Source organism: Pongo pygmaeus, chromosome 9 (genome assembly GCF_028885625.2).
Source record: "Pongo pygmaeus isolate AG05252 chromosome 9, NHGRI_mPonPyg2-v2.0_pri, whole genome shotgun sequence".
Lineage (NCBI taxonomy): Eukaryota > Metazoa > Chordata > Mammalia > Primates > Hominidae > Pongo > Pongo pygmaeus.
Window position 1 is genome coordinate 88380231 of NC_072382.2, and position 17385 is coordinate 88397615.

The 17385-nt window shown below is 37.0% G+C and overlaps 1 protein-coding gene across 7 annotated transcripts in view; it reads left to right on the forward strand.

The window, feature by feature from the left end:
• Positions 1 to 17385, forward strand: part of TMEM135 (transmembrane protein 135) — a 354887-nt gene that overhangs the window by 321077 nt on the left and 16425 nt on the right. For all 7 annotated transcript variants that reach the window (XM_063671308.1, XM_054438028.2, XM_054438029.2 and 4 more), the window contains 3 exons: positions 5846 to 5887; positions 12638 to 12784; positions 16295 to 16364. In XM_063671308.1, coding sequence (XP_063527378.1) covers positions 5846 to 5887; positions 12638 to 12784; positions 16295 to 16364 — 259 coding nt within the window. The remainder of the gene's footprint in view (positions 1 to 5845; positions 5888 to 12637; positions 12785 to 16294; positions 16365 to 17385) is intronic.

The following is a 17385-nucleotide window of genomic DNA, read 5'->3' on the forward strand; positions in this document are numbered from 1 at the left end:
GCCTTGAGTATTTTCTGTTCTACTTTCTACTTTTCACTTCTGTGAGGTAAACTGTTTTTAGCTTCCACATATGAGTGAGAACATGCAGTGTTTAACTTTTCTGTTCATGGCTTATTTCACTGAGCATAACGTCTTCCAGTCCATCCATGTTGCTGCAAATAACAGAATTTAATCCTTTTTGTGGCTGTATAGTATTCCATGGATATATTCTGGATATTAATCTCCTCTAGGATGTATAGTTTGTAAATATTTTCTTCCATTCTGTAGATTGCGAAGAAATATTTTAAAGAAATCAAAATAGTTTGTTCTCATTCTTTTCAGCTCATTAGAGAGCACATAATGAAGCAGCACATTTACGTTATCCAATTTTGTGTTGGTGCCAAACAATAGGGTGTTCTTAAACATTTTATATTGAATGGATTATAGGAACATCACCCATCATTAAAAGTCTAATATCGTGATATTTACTTGAGAGAACTTAATGTACTTTAATTAAGATTAGTAACATTTTGCATCCCTATAAATGTGTTTTTAGAGGAAAACCTACAGTAAAGTGTTTGCTATAGAAGTCACACCAATGAACTACAAATTCTTCCAAAAGCAGTTTTCTAGCGACATCTGCTGGTACAATGTAATAAAGGTGACTATCTCATGAAAGTAATTTCATAGAAAATATCTTTGTGGGTAGAATTGTTTATTTTACTATCATTTACACTTCTAATTGAAAATTTGAACATTTGACCAAGAGTATTATCCTGATAATGATAACATTGAGCTTCTTTATACTTTCCTGTACATGGTATGCAATTCCAGCCTGAACCTCTACAGTTATTTATTGACTAAGTTCTTTGATATTATTATGCAACATATTTCTTTTCTTCCGTGTCTTTTTATGTCATAATTTGCCTTAGTGCAGAACCTTGCAAGTAGAGATTCAGTAAATATAGACTGATTTATAGTATTTATTTTGTCATTTGCATAGATTAATTTGAAAAGTCTATGTATATGAGTTAAATGCATTATTTTTATGTGCACTTGAAAATAAAAATGAGACTTTATATTAGGAAAGAGTGTGATTAGGATAAATGGATTTTAATTTTTCCTCTTTTGAAGAGATTTTCTGCCTTATAAGTTGTGGAGAAGCAAAATATATTCAGTCCTTGGACATTTTCTTTACAATTATTTCCTGTATGATTGTATCTAGTCTCATGCATTTAAATACTACGTATAAACAAATCAGACCTCTCCCTTAATCCTCAGACTTGTACAGCCAGTTACGTGCTTCCTCAACATTACCATTTAATTAGTTAACACACATTTTAAACTTAACATGTCCAAAACAAAAGTTTTGATTTTCTCCTTGAAACTGTTTCTGCTGTAGTATTCCCTACTTTGGTGAGTGGCCATATTATCCTTCCATTTGATCAAACCAAAAATTATTTCAGTAATTTGTAAATTCCCTCTCTTTTACTCCACGTTTAAACCATTGAGAATTTCAGTCAGCTCTACTCTCCACCTTCTACAACTATGATCTAGATGACCACAATCATCTTTCCCCTCCTAACTTGCTTCCTTGCTTCTAACCTTGCCCCCCTGTAAATCTATCCAGCAGCCAAGTGATTTTCTTTCTTTTTTTTTTTTTTTGAGACAGAGTCTCACTCTGTCGCCCAGGCTGGAGTGCAATGGTGTGATCTCAGCTCATTGCCAACTTTGCCTCCTGCCGCCTCTCCAGTTCCAGCAATTCTCTGTGCCTCAGCCTCCCAAGTAGCTGGGATTACAGGCATCTGTCACCACGCCCAGCTAATTTTTGTGTTTTCTGTAGAGACGGGGTTTCGCCATGTTGGCCAGGCTGGTCTTAAACTCCTGACCTCAGGTGATCCACCAACCTCAGCCTCCCAAAGTGCTGTGATTACAGGCATGAGCCAGCGTCCCCGGCCACAAGTGATGCTTTTAAAATTGAAGACAGATCTTGCCACTCTTCTGATGAGAACCTCCCAAAGGTCTTACCTTGCCTAAAGGGCTTACGTGAAATGCAGACCACTCCCTGTCTCCACCCTGATTGCTAGGACCTCATTTCCTGCCACTACTTCCCTCCCCTATTTTGCTCCAGCTACAGTAATCTACTTGCTTCTCTTTACATGACAAGCTGACTCCGTATCATGGGCTATATACTTGATTACCTCAAACGGAAATGCTCTCACCTTTACTCATTAATGTTTCTGATCAGATTACCAAATTTTACCCCTTGGAGAGGCTCTTCTTGACCATACTGTGTAAAGTAGTGAAGCCTGACTACATCACTGTTTCTCCCGTTATCTTGCAGGTTTGTTTTTTGTTTTGTTTTATTTTGTTTTTTTACCATACCTATTATCACTATATGACATACTTACTTTTTTATGTATCTCTTTCCCAACTAGAATGCCAGCTCTATGAAACCAGGGATTCTTTATTGTTCACAGTTATGTCCTTAGAACCTAAGGCAGTGCTTATACATAGTGGCCATTTAGTTAATATTTATCGAATAAGTTGGTGAGCCTTAATACTTAAATGGAAAATGTGATTTGATTTACATTATAATAATCAAATCCATAGAATAATGAGGAACCTTCAAATGGAGTCTGCTTTGTTTAAATCTTTATATTGTATTTTCAACATTGAACACGGATTACAATTGTGTTTCATAGTTAGGTAGGTTAATGCTCATACAATACTTAGTGTCAAAATGTGGGGTCATATTACTATTTTAAAGACGCTTTTTATGGGAATAATTACTTTTTTGTTCTTTGGACATAGACATCTGACCCTCAATTACATTAACAAACCTTATACACATGAATGGAAAGAAGAATAGCCCCTTTTGAATCCATGCTAAGACTTTATCAATATTAAGTGCTTCCCACAGAGTTCTGCTGAAAGAACTGAACTTCCATCATAATGAAATTGCAAATTCATTTGTATATGCCCCTCTTATATTTGAAAGCTACTTTTTGATGTTTTGATCAGCAATTAAATTTATTGTTTAAGGTCACAAATATGCAATTCTGACTAGAACAAGTTGTCAGAATTCTTTACTCAGCATAGCACAAAGATAAATGGCTGTCTTTTAACAATAACATGTGAAAGCCAAAATTTGTTCCCAGATATACATAATCTTTTAGTCAGTCTACTGCTTTCTGTTTTGCAGTCAATAGACCCCTTAACCTGCTTCCTCACCATCTTACCTATCTAGATTATGGGTTTTTAAATTACTGCAAAACACTTTCATCAGATGGAAAAAGATAAGTTTAAACATTTTAATGCTATAATTTTCCCATGCACATTTTATCCTTCCATCTGAATTCTTTTGCCTTTACCCCTATTCTGTGTAAGGTAGACAATTATGTACTATGTTAGCTAAATTCTGTGGTTACATTTCTCACTGTTAACATGACTAGGAAGTAGATCATGTTGCTTAATTGAAATTGAGTTTTTAAGTGTGATACATGTGCAGAACATGCAGGTTTGTTACATATGTATACGTGTGCCATGGTGGTTTGCTGCACCTATTGACCAGTCCTCCAACTTCCCTCCCCTCACTCCCCACACCCCAGCAGGCCCTGGTGTGTGTTGTTCCCCTCTCTGTGTCTATGTGTTCTCAATGTTCAACTCCTACTTATGAGTGACAACATGTAGTATTTGGTTTTTTGTTCCTGTGTTAGTTTGCTGAGGATGATGGCTTCCAGCTTCACCCATGTCCCTGCAAAGGACATGATCTCATTCCTTTTTATGGCTGCAGAGTATTCCATGGTGTATATGGACCACATTTTCTTTATCCATTTGATCATTGATGGGCATTTGGGTTGGTTCTATGTCTTTGCTGTTGTAAATAGTGCTGCAATAAACATATGTGTGCATGTATCTTTATAGTAGAATGATTTGTATTCCTTTGGGTATATACCCAGTAATGGGATTGCTGGGTCAAATGGTATTTCTGGTTCCAGATCCTTGAGGAATCAGTATACTGTCTTCCACCATGGTTGAACTAATTTACATTCCCACCAACAGTGTAAAAGTGTTCCTACTTCTCCACAGCCTCACCAGCATCTATTGTTCCCTGACTTTTTAATAATCACCATTCTTACTGGCATGAGATGGTATCTCATTGTGGTTTTGATTTGCATTTATCTGATAATCATTGATGTTGAGCTTTTTTCATGTTTGTTGGCTGCATAAATGTCTTCTTTTGAGAAGTGTCTGTTCATATCCTTTGCCCACTTTTTGATGGGGTTGTTTTAAAACATCTCTGTGCATGTGGATTAACTTATTTTCTCAGATTCTATACTGCATCTAATAAAAATGTATATGATTGATTAAAATAGATTTCTTAAATTTTTATGCATTTCCTTTGTGGCCTTTCATACAGAAGACATAGAGGAATAATTGCCCTGTTATATTTGAGGCCTTACTCTTTGTTTTTTGAGACGGAGTTTCGCTCTTGTTGCCCAGGCTGGAGAGCAATGGCGCAATCTTGGCTCATTGCAACCTCCACCTCCCGGGTTCAAGCCATTCTTCAGCCTCAGCCTCCCGAGTAGCTGGGATTACAGGAATGTGCCACCACGCCCGGCTAATTTTGTATTTTTAGTGGAGACAGGGTTTCTCCATGTTGGTCAGGCTGGTCTTGAACTCCTAATCTCAGGTGATCTGCTGGCCTCGGCCTCCCAAAGTGCTGAGATTACAGGTGTGAGCCACTGCACCCGGCCTAGTCCTTACCCTTTATCTAAGAATATCCAGTGTCTTTATAGATTTATTCAAGGTATTTTGATAATAAATACTCAAAATCCCTTTGTTTAAGGTGATCATAGCTATAAAGAACAAAGACATTGAATAACAGCAGCAGGATGTTGTAAAGCCAGCATAGTAATGTCCCCATTTTAAGATCTTGTTTAAATATTTTTTTGCAAATCTGAGAATCTTTTTTTCTTAACTACCATGTAATTTGAATCTTCCCCAGCTGAAGAGAGTAGACTGTTTCAGGAGGATGTATAAGAAAAACACGTAACTTTTAAAGTCAGACAATCCCCTCCAGCCCCCAAATTCTGGAATTCTGACTGCTATTACTTTTGTGACCTAGGTTACTGCATTTTTTGAGCCTCCGTGTAGCAATGCAATAGAGAAAAATCTCTATTGATACAGTTTAGTGATGTGATTAAATGAGACAACACATATAAAGAGCTGAAAACAGGGCCCAACTATAGTAAGCACTCAATAAATACCATTTGGAGTCCTGTCTTTCTGCTCTCCCCTCACCCCAACTCTGTTCTTCATGCTCTGTGATCTGTTCTAATTGGGCTTAATCAGAAATTAAAACTGTTGAACTAAACTTGAAACCTTTCTGTGCCTGCCAACTCTATATTATGAATACTGTGCATTCACTGATTTAATAGGTAGGACGAAGTCAGGACCTTGAATTGATCTATATATAACACCCACCAGGTGTATGTGGTCTTTTTCTTCTCAGCAAATTGGTCCCCCAGGGATTTGTAGAGACTGCTTTACTCCCAGCCCTCATTTTAAGTCCAGATGGAGCCCTTAGATTTACTTGTCTCTCTTCAACCTGCCTATTTGAGAGCCGAGCTCTAAGTAATGTTAATGTGACATAGGAAGGCATTATCATGTTAATCATTTTGTGTAAGGTGACTTACTTCATTGCTTGTTGCTCTTTTGGCCATTCATAATGTTCAGATTTTTGCCTTAAGAGTTTCATCTTTTAAAACATTATTTTCAGAAAAAAATTGAATAGCTATGTAATATACTACTTATATCTCAAAATATGTTATTCTATGATTGTAAATTCTTATTGTTTTAGGTGCAAGGATGGCTTGAAAGGATTTACATTTTCTGCACTTAGGTAAGTAACATTTATTTTTATGTTGAGAGAGAATTTACAAGTTAACTTAAAAAATTAAACATAATTACAATAAATATGTATTGACTAAACATTTAAACTGAAAATAATTTTAGAATTCACAAAAGTACTTCCAAGCTTGTGGATAAATAGCTCATTGAAAGAGTAATTTGTCAGATTTTTCCCTCTAAAAATTAATCAACTACTTTGTTTGGACCTATTGTGTGCTTTCTACTGTGGGGTGTTTGAAAAGAAATACAAGAACTCACTTCAGGGAGCTTGGAAAGACAGAGCTGCTCATGAACAATTACTGAAAAGTTAAGTATTTAATTGTGTGGTACTAGATTATGGGTTTGCTTTAGGGCAGGACTCATGTACTGTCAAACAGTTTCGATTTTAAGTATCACTAGAGTCTTTTCACCTCATAGCCCATCTTTTAGCATAGCAATTGGCACATAGTATATACTGTAGAAATGTTGGTTAGCATTAGCATTATATTTTATAGTTCACCAAGAATTTTCTCATAGATTAGAAAATTAAATTTTTGCAACAGTTCTGTGAGATGTAACATGATGAGAAAACTGAGGCTTAGAATATTTGACTAATTTAACATCACATAAGTTAACTATATATACTGACTCCATACCCAGTGTTTGTCTAGTTTATATCGTAAATGTTGCCTGTTTTGTAATCCAAAGGACATATAGTAGATGCCTGGTGAAGATCAGTAGTATGGTTTTTACTGCAAATATTGGAGGGAAAAATTAGGGAAAGCTTCAGTACTAGCAAAAGTTTTTACCTAATTGTCTCAAGGTTATTTTGAGGATCAAATGAGTTAATATGTGAAAAATATTTCAAACAGTGGCTGGCATGGAGTAAATACTCAAGAAATGTTGGCTATTATTTTTGTTATATTCTTATAGACGATGTGCCTTAAACTGTACTTTAAGGATAGCTTTCGATAACTACAGGGAAGAGGAAGTGCACTCTGGGTGGAAGTGAATAATAGTAGCAAGAGAGTGAAAATTGTAAAATGAAGTGTGAGGTAACAATGATAAAATGGTATGAAAAGTTTATATTAGGGAATATAAAATATTTTTTGATATGTAGAGTAGGGCCAGATTATGGAAGACCTAGGGGAGAAAAAAGACAAACTTGGATTTGATAAGGTCAGCAGTAGGGAGCTACTGACGCTTTTTGAGCAGGGTGGTTGACAGTGTTTCAGAAAGATTGGTCTGGCCGCAGTATTTGAGACATTGAAAAAGAGAGAACCAGAAGGTGGAAAGACAATAAAGACTAGAATTTGGGTGATAGTGGGAGGATTAAAGAGAAGGAGAAAAAGTTAAGACTTGCAATGAATGAAAATGAAGACTGATATTTTCCTTCTTTCTCTTCCCCTCCACCCTGCAATCCCAGCCATGCACTGAAAACCAAAGTGCCTGAAAGAAGGTGCTATTAACAGAAAATCACATGGCCTGCAAGGAAACTGGTTTGGGAGGGAGCAAATGGAGTCTACTGTATAATTAAGAATGTCTTTGGTTGTGAGAACTCTGTGGGAACAATAACTTTCTAAGTCATAATACACAACACTAATTACTGTTATTTTTCAGTAAAGATCATGAAATTTATTAGAAAATAAAGTTTTTGTTATTGTTGTTGCATTGGCTAGAAAGTATTTGGTATTAAGTTTAAAGCTGATAACAAAAACAAAAGTTAGGTTTTCAAAGGAGAAGGAAAAACTTAGTCTTATTTTCCTACATCTCCTTACACTCCCAGAATTCTTGCAAAAACTTAAAATGTGTCAGATGGTTTTGTGTCTTTTCTTCAAATCCACTTTTAACAGAGGGCTAGTTTGGACTATTTGCACTTAAATTTTCTCTGTATTATAGAAAAATATTCCAGAAAAAATGTTTGTTAATTCTTGCTAATATTCTTGTTGCTACATTGCGCACATGTACCATAAAACCTAAAGTATAATAATAATAATAATAATAAAAAAAAAAAGAAAAAAAAAAAATATTCTTGTTGCTAAAGCAAGAAAATTGTTAAATATTGTGAATGGTCATATGTTTATTTGTGCATCTCCTTCCACTAAGCAAATTCTGTTTCATTTTCATTCTGTTTCATAATCAATCGGCAGTGTGGTGAATTTGGATTCAAGAAATGTGGCTATTTCTTACATTTATATGGTGAATATGGACTCACCACATTGCGGATGAATTAATCTCAGACTTATAAAGTTGATTCTCAGAAGAATGTTACTACAAGCCAAATATATTTTTTATTGTCAAGTTTCATTGTAAAAAAATAATGTGAGTTAATGTGTGTGCTTCTTGTAGGCTTTCAAAAAGCATTATCTGACATGTCTTTCCTGCTACCTCTTTGCAGTCCTGGTGGTCGTGATTTTTATTGTAGACGTATGCTGTAAATTTGTAGCAAGTCAAAAGTGCAAAATTTAATGTTAATTACAAAGGGAAGGGGAAAGGAAAATGCTTTTTGTAGCACAATTTAATATGACTTCCTGACAATATTAAACTTTGGTGAGGAAAAGATACTCAGAGCTTGATACATTTGAGAATGGTGAGATTGAAAGGAACACAATCATAAAATGGCTTAAGGAAGTGCTTATCTCATACAGATCATAATTGCTGTATCATGAAAACATACATTGTTCTCTCAGAGGAAAACTGTCCTTTATCCATGAAGGACAAATATTTACAAAGTACTCCAGTTTAATGTGTCCTAATTAGACAAAAGCTAAAAAGCTTTAAAATATTAAACTTTACTTCAGGCTGGGCATGGTGGCTAACGCCTGTAATCCCAGCACTTTGGGAGGCCAAGGCGGGCAATCACTTAAGGTCAGGAGTTAGAGACCAGCCTGGCCAACATGGTGAAACCCGTCTCTATTAAAAATACAAAAATTAGCTAGGCATGGTGGTGGGCACCTGTAATTCCAGATGCTTGGGAGGCTGAGGCAGGAGAATTGCTTGAACTTGGGAGGCAGAGGTTGCAATGAGCTTTGATCATGCCACTGCACTCCAACCTGGGTGACAGAGTGAGACTCTGTCTCAGAAAAAACAAAACAAAAAACAGCCGGGCACAGTGGCTCACGCCTGTAATCCCAGCACTTTGGGAGGCTGAGGCAGGTAGATCACAATGTCAGCAGATTGAGACCAGACTGACCAACATGGTGAAACCCCGTCTCTACTAAAAATACAAAAAAATTAGCTGGGTGTGGTGACAGGTGCCTGTAATCCCAGTGACTTGAGAGGCTGAGGCAGGAGAATCGCTTGAAACTGGAAGGCAGAGGTTGCAGTGAGCCGAGATCGCGCCACTGCACTCTAGCCTGGGCAATAAGAGCACAAACTCCGTCTCAAAAAAAACAAAAACGAAACCAAAAAACCACAAAACTTTACTTCAGTTTAGCACCTTTTTAAAAATCACTTGTATTAGTCTGTTCTCACACTGCTATAAAGATACTACTCAAGACTGGTTAGTGTATAAACAAAAGAGGTTTAACTGACTCACAGTTCCTTATGGCTAGGGAGGCCTCAGGAAACTTACAATCATGGCAAAAGGCCAAGAGGAAGCAGGCTTCTTCTTCACAAGGCGGCAGGAGAGGGAGAGAGCTAGAGTGAGGCAGTGCCACACTTTGAAACTATTAGCTCTCCTGAGAACTAATTCACTATCAAGAACAGCATGGGGGAAACTGCCCCCATGATCCAATCATCCCCACCAGGTCCCTCCCTCAACATGTGAGGATTACAACTTGAGATGAGATTTGGGTGGGAACAGAGAGTCAAACCATATCAGCACTCCTCAACAAGTGTGAGATAATACAGGAGGTACAAAGCTAACATTCACTGATAGATATACTTAGTATACATTTATTCTGCCCCAGGTCTTGTACTAAGTATTGAGAATACACTCGGGAATGAGCCAGATACAGTCTCTGTTCTCGAGAGCTTATGGTCTAGTGGGGAAGATAGCATTAATTTTAACTATGCTGAAATGTTGCAAAAGAGAAGTGTAGGTTATCTCAGGAATATATTTTAGGCAAACCTAACCTAGCATCTTTCCCCAAGCTGTGGATAGGAGTAAATGAAGAGAAGAAAGCAGGAAATTTGCACAAAATTACTTACAGACTAGAAAAACCCAAATGTAATAATAGAAGTTAAGTGTTCTATAATTCACAAATTATTAATACTTTTATTTTCCTGTGGGGGTGGGTGGGAATGAGAGAGTGGAAGGTGCATTTAAGATGGATTTTAAAAGACAAATAAGAATTTAGTAAAGATGTAGGGAAGAATGATCCAGATAAGAAGAGCAATACAGACACATGGTTTATTTGGAGAATGTCAAGTAATTCATTTAATTGTAATATAATAATAGCTTCTATAGTGAGCACTCACTATGCACCAGGTACTGATTTAAGCTTGGAGTTTGTATTTAATTCAGTAGGCCATAAGCCCATGAAGTTCTTTGAGGATATGTGTAGTCAGTTCAGATATGCACTTTGGGAAGCTTCCTCTGGAAATTGTATGTAGGATGATTTGAAAATTATCTGTGTATATAGATAACAGTAGAAGTCAAAAGAATAGTGTAAAGGACACAACCACGGGAGAAAAGCCAGTGTGAGACACTGAAGGTGCGCTAGCCTTATCATCATAGTTTAAAACATAGTTAGAAATATATGTAGCTTAGTGTTTAAGAAGCCAGACTTTAGGCCAGACAATTCTGGGTTCAAATAATTACTGATAATTCATTGGTTGTGGACAAGATACTTAACCATGCCAACTCTCATGGGAATTGTGACACCTATAGTATTGTTGTGAGGATTACATGAATTAATTAATATTTGTAAAAGGCTCAGTTAGCACTGTGCCTGTCGTATAAGATATGCTCAGAAAATTCTAGCTTTTACTATATTCATTCATTCAATATGTATTAAATATTTACCATGTGCCAGACACTATGCTAGATGCTGGGATATAACAGCAAAGAAGATATACATGGTCTCACAGGCCTCACAGTTGAGTAGGGGATGTAGACTACCAAAATGGCACATACATTACTGTACTGGAGTTCACTGGGCTCTCCTAGCACAGAAGAAAGATCATTCCCTTATTCTGGCCTGGGACAGGGTCAGCTTCTCCAAGGAAGTGACCTCTAATCTGAAATAGTCAATCCTGGCCAAAATAGCAACAATATTATGAAAGGTGTAAGAGAAACTGTTCTATCTGTTCTGGCATAGTTTTACCCTTGTTGCTGATAAAGAACAGCAGTACAGATCTTAAACTCTCTATGTACACCCATAAGTAAGAAACAAATTTGTTTGAACTGACAGCTACCAAAGATGCACAGCTGCCATCTGGTGACAAACCAACCCCTTGCACACCCCTTATGATTTGATAAGCTAGATGTTTTACCAAGGTTGTCTGAACAGGATGGGTTGCAGTTGTTGGTAGTAACAGCTTTTTCTTTCTTTCTAAGTATTTACACTTTCATATTCTGTTTGTCACAGGTCTCAAGTTACATTTTTTTTTTTAAAGAGACAAGGTCATACTGTATTGCCTAGGCTGAAGTGCAGTGGCATGATCATAGCCCATTGCAGCCTTTAATTCCTGAGCTCAAGCAATCCTCCCACGTCAGCCTCCCAAGTAGCTGGGACTACAGGCATACACCGCCATGCCCAGCTGATTTTTAATTTTTTTGTTAAGGTGGGGTCTCACTCTGGTGACCAGGCTGTTCTTGAACTCCTGGCCACAAGTGATTGTCCTGCCTCGACTCTCATAGTGCCAGGGTTACAGCAGGAGCCACTATGCCTGGCTCAAGTTCCAGAATTTTAGTGTATTGTTATTGATCCCGTTCTATCTGTATTTTACTGTATTTTCTGAAAGCTTGGAAGGTAGTATTGTCTTGGGAAATCTTAGTTATTCTTTATAAGAGCAATGACTCTTACAGGTTAGGTGTAAACAGTGATACTGCAAACTCTGAGAAAGGATACTTCTTGAGGGATATCTAATTGTGATAATATTTTCCATTAATTGTCTTTGGAAAAATATAGTCTAGTTTTGATGAAATAGGAATATTATTTTCTAGATATTTTATTTTTCCAAAGAAAAATAAGTAGATTAGAATAACATCAGCTTTCAGATTTTCTAATGAAATAATATGAGGACTTGGGGAATCCTGACTGTTTTCTGATTCCTGTTCCGTACTGTCCTCTGTTTCCCTGTGTGAATACAGATGACCTAGTGTGCTGCAGCTGTTTATGACTCAAAATGATAGATAAATGTCGAGTTTTACTGTAAATGAGAATCTCATTCAATTGTAACTATTAGCCAGATTTAAGAAAAAAATACATAGTTTTTGTGATTTATTAGTATTGTGATTTACTAGTATACCCAAGTATACCTGTTTCTTTTGAAAAACTCTAAGGCATATATTTAAAAAGCAGTGTCCCAAGTTAAAGGGTGCTTCATTAAGTGTTGTGCTGTATTTTACTTGGTCAGTTTGATTTTTAAATACCTGCATTATCAAAGAAATGACTATTAATTTTTTTTGAGTATTCAGATTTTGAAAGTCTATTTTTCTTCATAGGATGATTCGATTTTATGTAAATTGTGAAAATACTATCTCAAATGATAAAATACTTGCCAAAGCATATTTGTTTGTAAACAAAGTCTTTTTTTTTTTCCTCATTGATTTTTTTTAAGTGAAAAATGCCTCACATTGTGCTCTTTTCTTTAGGTTCATTGTAGGGAAGGAAGAAATTCCCACACATTCTTTTTCACCAGAGGCAGCATATGCAAAAGTGGAACAAAAGAGAGAGCAACACGAGGAAAAACCCAGAAGAGTGAATATGATTGGTCTAGTCAGGAAATTTGTGGATTCAATGTGAGCTCTTTATCTTGATATTTTAACCTGCTTTGTCACTGTTTCATATGATATTTGTACCATGCCAAGGTATTTTTGTTTTCTATTCAGGTAATGATGATCATTTTTCACCAGAAATTGTGCATAGAATTTTATAAAAGGCACACAATGGCAAGTGAATATTATTTATTATTTCTGGCAGGACCGTAGACCAGCATATGCCTTTAAAAGAGGTTTGCATAAAATTGGAATACTTTTGTATTTCAAACCAGGCAGAATTACAGGAGGCTATGATGGAGAACTTCAGGAAACTGATTAATATGTGTTGATTTAATCTGCCAAGTATGGAAAGAAGGGAGCAAAATTCCTGAGAGAGATTCAAGAAGATTAAGTAATAATAAGGCACAACCCTTAAGTAAAGGATATTTTGTAAGAGTGAAAATTTTGGGGGTTCTCAAACTGAAATGTTTTTATTTGTATATTATAAAAAGAAGCTTTCATGTTTCATACAAATTTTCATTTATATTTCTAGTATAGATATTTAAGAAAATAAATTTAATAGTTTGAAATTAGACTATCAACCAATAAATAAAGTCTTGGTAGTGATATTTTAGAGAGGGTGGAATGAGTAGGCAATAAAGAAAGTTAGGGGATCAATTATAGCAAGGGTCCTGAACTCCTGGGCCATGGACCAGTACTGGTCTGAGGCCTATTAGGAACCTGGGCACACAGCAGGAGGTGAGCAGCAGGCCAGAGAGCATTACCGTTTGAACTCTGCCTACTGTCACATCAGCAGTGGCATTAGATTCTCATAGGAGCACAAACCCCATTGTGAACTGCGTGTACAAGGGATCTAAGCTGCATGCTTCTTATGAGCATCTAATGCCTGATGATGTGGGGTGGAACAGTTTCATTCTAAACCACCCCCCTCTCCCGCCACCCAGTCAGTGGAAAAATTGTCTTCCATGAAACCGGTCCCTGGTGCCAAAAAGGTTGGGGACCATTGAATTATAGGAAGCTGAGGTCCTTTAATAAATTAGAAAACCTAAGTTTCACTCTTATTTTCCCTCTGCCAGCATTGTAACTTTGGACGAGAGATTTAACCATTGTGCATTTCCAAGTTCTTATCTGTTAACTGGGGTTAATAATCTCTATTAAGAATTGCTGTGAGCATTAAATGAGATGACATTTATGAACTTGCCTGACATAAAATATGAGCACAGGGAGCGCACTCAAATTTTTATTGAATTTAAAGATTTTGTCTTCATCTTAACAAATAATACATCTAGAAGATAACAGGAATAATTATGGTAGTTGAATTTATTAAACAAGTTCAAAAATAGTTATGGATTACCTCAGTGGAGAAAAGGGAGAAAGGATCCTATTAATGGAAATAATTTCAACAGGAATCAGAGGGGAATGCAGAGAATGAATTATATGGGTGAATGATGCCTTGGGCGTCAGAACTGATCAGGTCATGACAGAACGTATCAGAGTAGCCTCAGTGGGTCTACTGGTATGAAAGTGGATGCAGAATACTACAGAAGCAAAGCAAATAATACAGGAGACAGGCAGTCCAGCTCCTGGGAAGCCATTTATGAGTGACTAAGAAAGACTAATTGACAGTACATTTGATATCAGGATTTAACTTCACTAGCAAAGAAAATTTAGGCCAGGCATGGTGGCTCACACCTGTAAAACTAACACTTTGGGAGACTGAGGTAGGAGAATCACTTGAGGCCAGGAGTTTGAGACCAGCCTAGGCAACATAGCAAGACCCTGTCTCTAAAAAAAATTTAAAAATTAGCTAGGATTGGTGGCATGTGCCTGTAGTCCTAGCTACTCAGGAGGCTGAGGTGAGAGGATTGCTTGAGTCTAGGAGTTCAAGGCTGCAGTGATCTATGATCATTATGATCATGCCATTGCACTCCAGCTTGGGTGACAGAGTGACACCCCCATCTCTTAAAAAAAAAAAAAGGAAACTTAACAATTTCAGTGTAGTTCTGGTAGCAATGGTTGAGAAATGTCTTTGAAGGGGACACTTAGAAGTGTGAAGAGTGATGGCTTGCATGAGGCAGCCTTTCTCTTATTTACTGCTTTTCAGGTCTCCAGCTTTAATCACTCAACAGCTTCACATGGCCAGATATGCCTTAGCATTCTGAAGATATAAGGGCTACGGCCAGTGTGAACTGAACTGTTGCTGTCACCCTTGACTAGGAAAGGCTGTATGCTCCAGCTGTAGTGCAGAATTGGATTTCTGTAAAGGTCTTGCTAATCAATTTGCGAATGAGATTGGAGAGGTGCAGAGCCAGAACGTTGCTCTACAAGTTATTGTTATAAACAGGAAAACATTCATGTGGTTCAACCATGAAAATAATTAATTAGCTACAATCTGAAAGAAGTTATAAAGACCACTTATTTTGGAACATGAACCCTCAAAGAGAGGGAGAGCGAGACTCATGTTAGATATTCTACTTACTTTTTTATGCCTAGGGTGAATAAATAGTCTTGGATTCAACATGCTAAACCACTAAAATGAGTGCATCCTGAACAGTAGTCCTCCCAGCAGAAATATTTATTAAACACCGGAGGGTTAAGTGGTTTACAATTAAATCACAAATTAGCTACTTTTGAATTACCACATGATCTCTATTTCTATATTTATTTCAACTGAATTTTGAATTCTAATACTATATCATGTTTCTTTTCCAGATGTTTTCTCTCAAATCTAATTAAGTATAAATTCCTGTAACCTGAGCACGTTCTCATTATGACTTTTGCTCAAGTACTGACTTCATGGATGATTTATTACCATTATACTCTACAATAAGCAATTTAAAGTTTCCAAAAGACTTGGCAGAGTATATATATAATATATACATATTTTTTCATATTTAACCACAAATAACAGTGTGGTTTCTCTAGTCCGTATTCAAGTATTTTGACTGCAGTCACATAGTTTATACAATGTGTCAAATGGTAAGCAGCAAATAGAAAAAGCAAAAATATCTGTTGTTCTTGCTTCTGTATGTCCTAAAGCACCAAAAGTGACACACATGTAGAAGTAGTGAGTGGGCCAGGCACGGTGGCTCACACCTGTAATCCCAGCACTTTCGGAGGCCGAGGCGGGCGGATCACCTGAGGTCAGGAGCTCGAGACCAGCCTGGCCAACATGGTGAAACCCCATCTCTACTAAAAATACAAAAATTAGCCAGGCGTGGTGGCAGGCGCCTGTAATCCCAGCTACTCGGGAGGCTAAGGCAGGAGAATTGCTTGAACCCGGGAGGCAGAGGTTGCAGTGAGCCGAGATCGCGCCATTGTACTCCAGCCTGGGGAACAAGAACGAGACTTTGTCTTAAAAAAAAAAAAAAAAAAAAAAAAAAGTGATGTTTTCTTCTCTTTTTCTTTTTCTTTTTCTTTTTTTTTTTTTTTTTTTTTGGAAAGCTTTAAACAGATCCACAAACATGTACAAACACATGGATATACACACTTTAATTATAATTAGTTTAATTTTTTTGGGTTCAATTTCAGATGCAAACATGGACCAAGGCATAGATGTTGCAAACATTATGAAGATAATTGCATCTCTTATTGCATTAAAGTAAGTATGTGAAAGTATGTACTTTATTAACAGTAGAGAATGGGTATAGAAATTATTTATTTAGAAATAATTTAAAAATAAATGGAAAAGTTGACATTAATAAATGCTATCATTCTTTGAATTTGACTTCAAGAGTGAGAAATTTATGACAATAGGTGATGATTTAGCTTTCAATATTCACTTACCAGATCCTTAAATAATTTAAAAATTAGCTTGTTTAAAGATTGGCTTATTTAAAACTTATGATATAGAAGGTAAGATGGGATAACAACAAGGAAACATAAAGTCATTAAAATTTGTACTTTGTAATGTATCCTCATTAGAACTACATCCTAGAACAAGACTCCGACTCCCAAACTGTGCTGTGTGCTAGCTGGATTAGCACTCACACACGTACACTGTATGCACTGTGCCAAGTCTGGTACAATGGCATTTAATTTTGGACTTGTAAAACTATTACTTTTTTTTTTAAGCCATTGAGATAACTGGAGCATGTCCACAGTTGCTTTACATTAAGAGGGCTAACTATGCCAATAAATTCTTGACTCCCTAGTGGACTTGTGTACTAGTGTGTCTCTCCCTCTTCTCCTGCCGTTGTGCTGTCCCTCCTCCCTTCCCCCATCACCACCACTTCTGAGAAGAAAGTTATTTTCTTTGCAGTCAGCATGGCACAGGTGGCACCACCTGCTGCAAGTTCTTTAGTGTTTTTTTCTTTGTTTTTTAAAGACAAGAGTCTCGCTCAGCCACCCAGGCTGGAGTGCAGTGGCATGATCTCAGCTCACTGCAACCACCATCTCCTGGGTTCAAGCACTTCTCCTATCTCAGCCTCCCGAGTAGGTGGGATGATTGCAGGCACCCATCATCATGCCTGGCTAATTTTTGTGTTTTAGTAGAGGCAGGGTTTCACCATGTTGGCCAGGCTGGTCTTGAACTCTTGACCTTAGGTGATCTGCCTGCCTTGACCTCCCAACACTAGGATTACAGGTGTGAACCACCACACCCAGCCAAGTTCCTTAGTTTT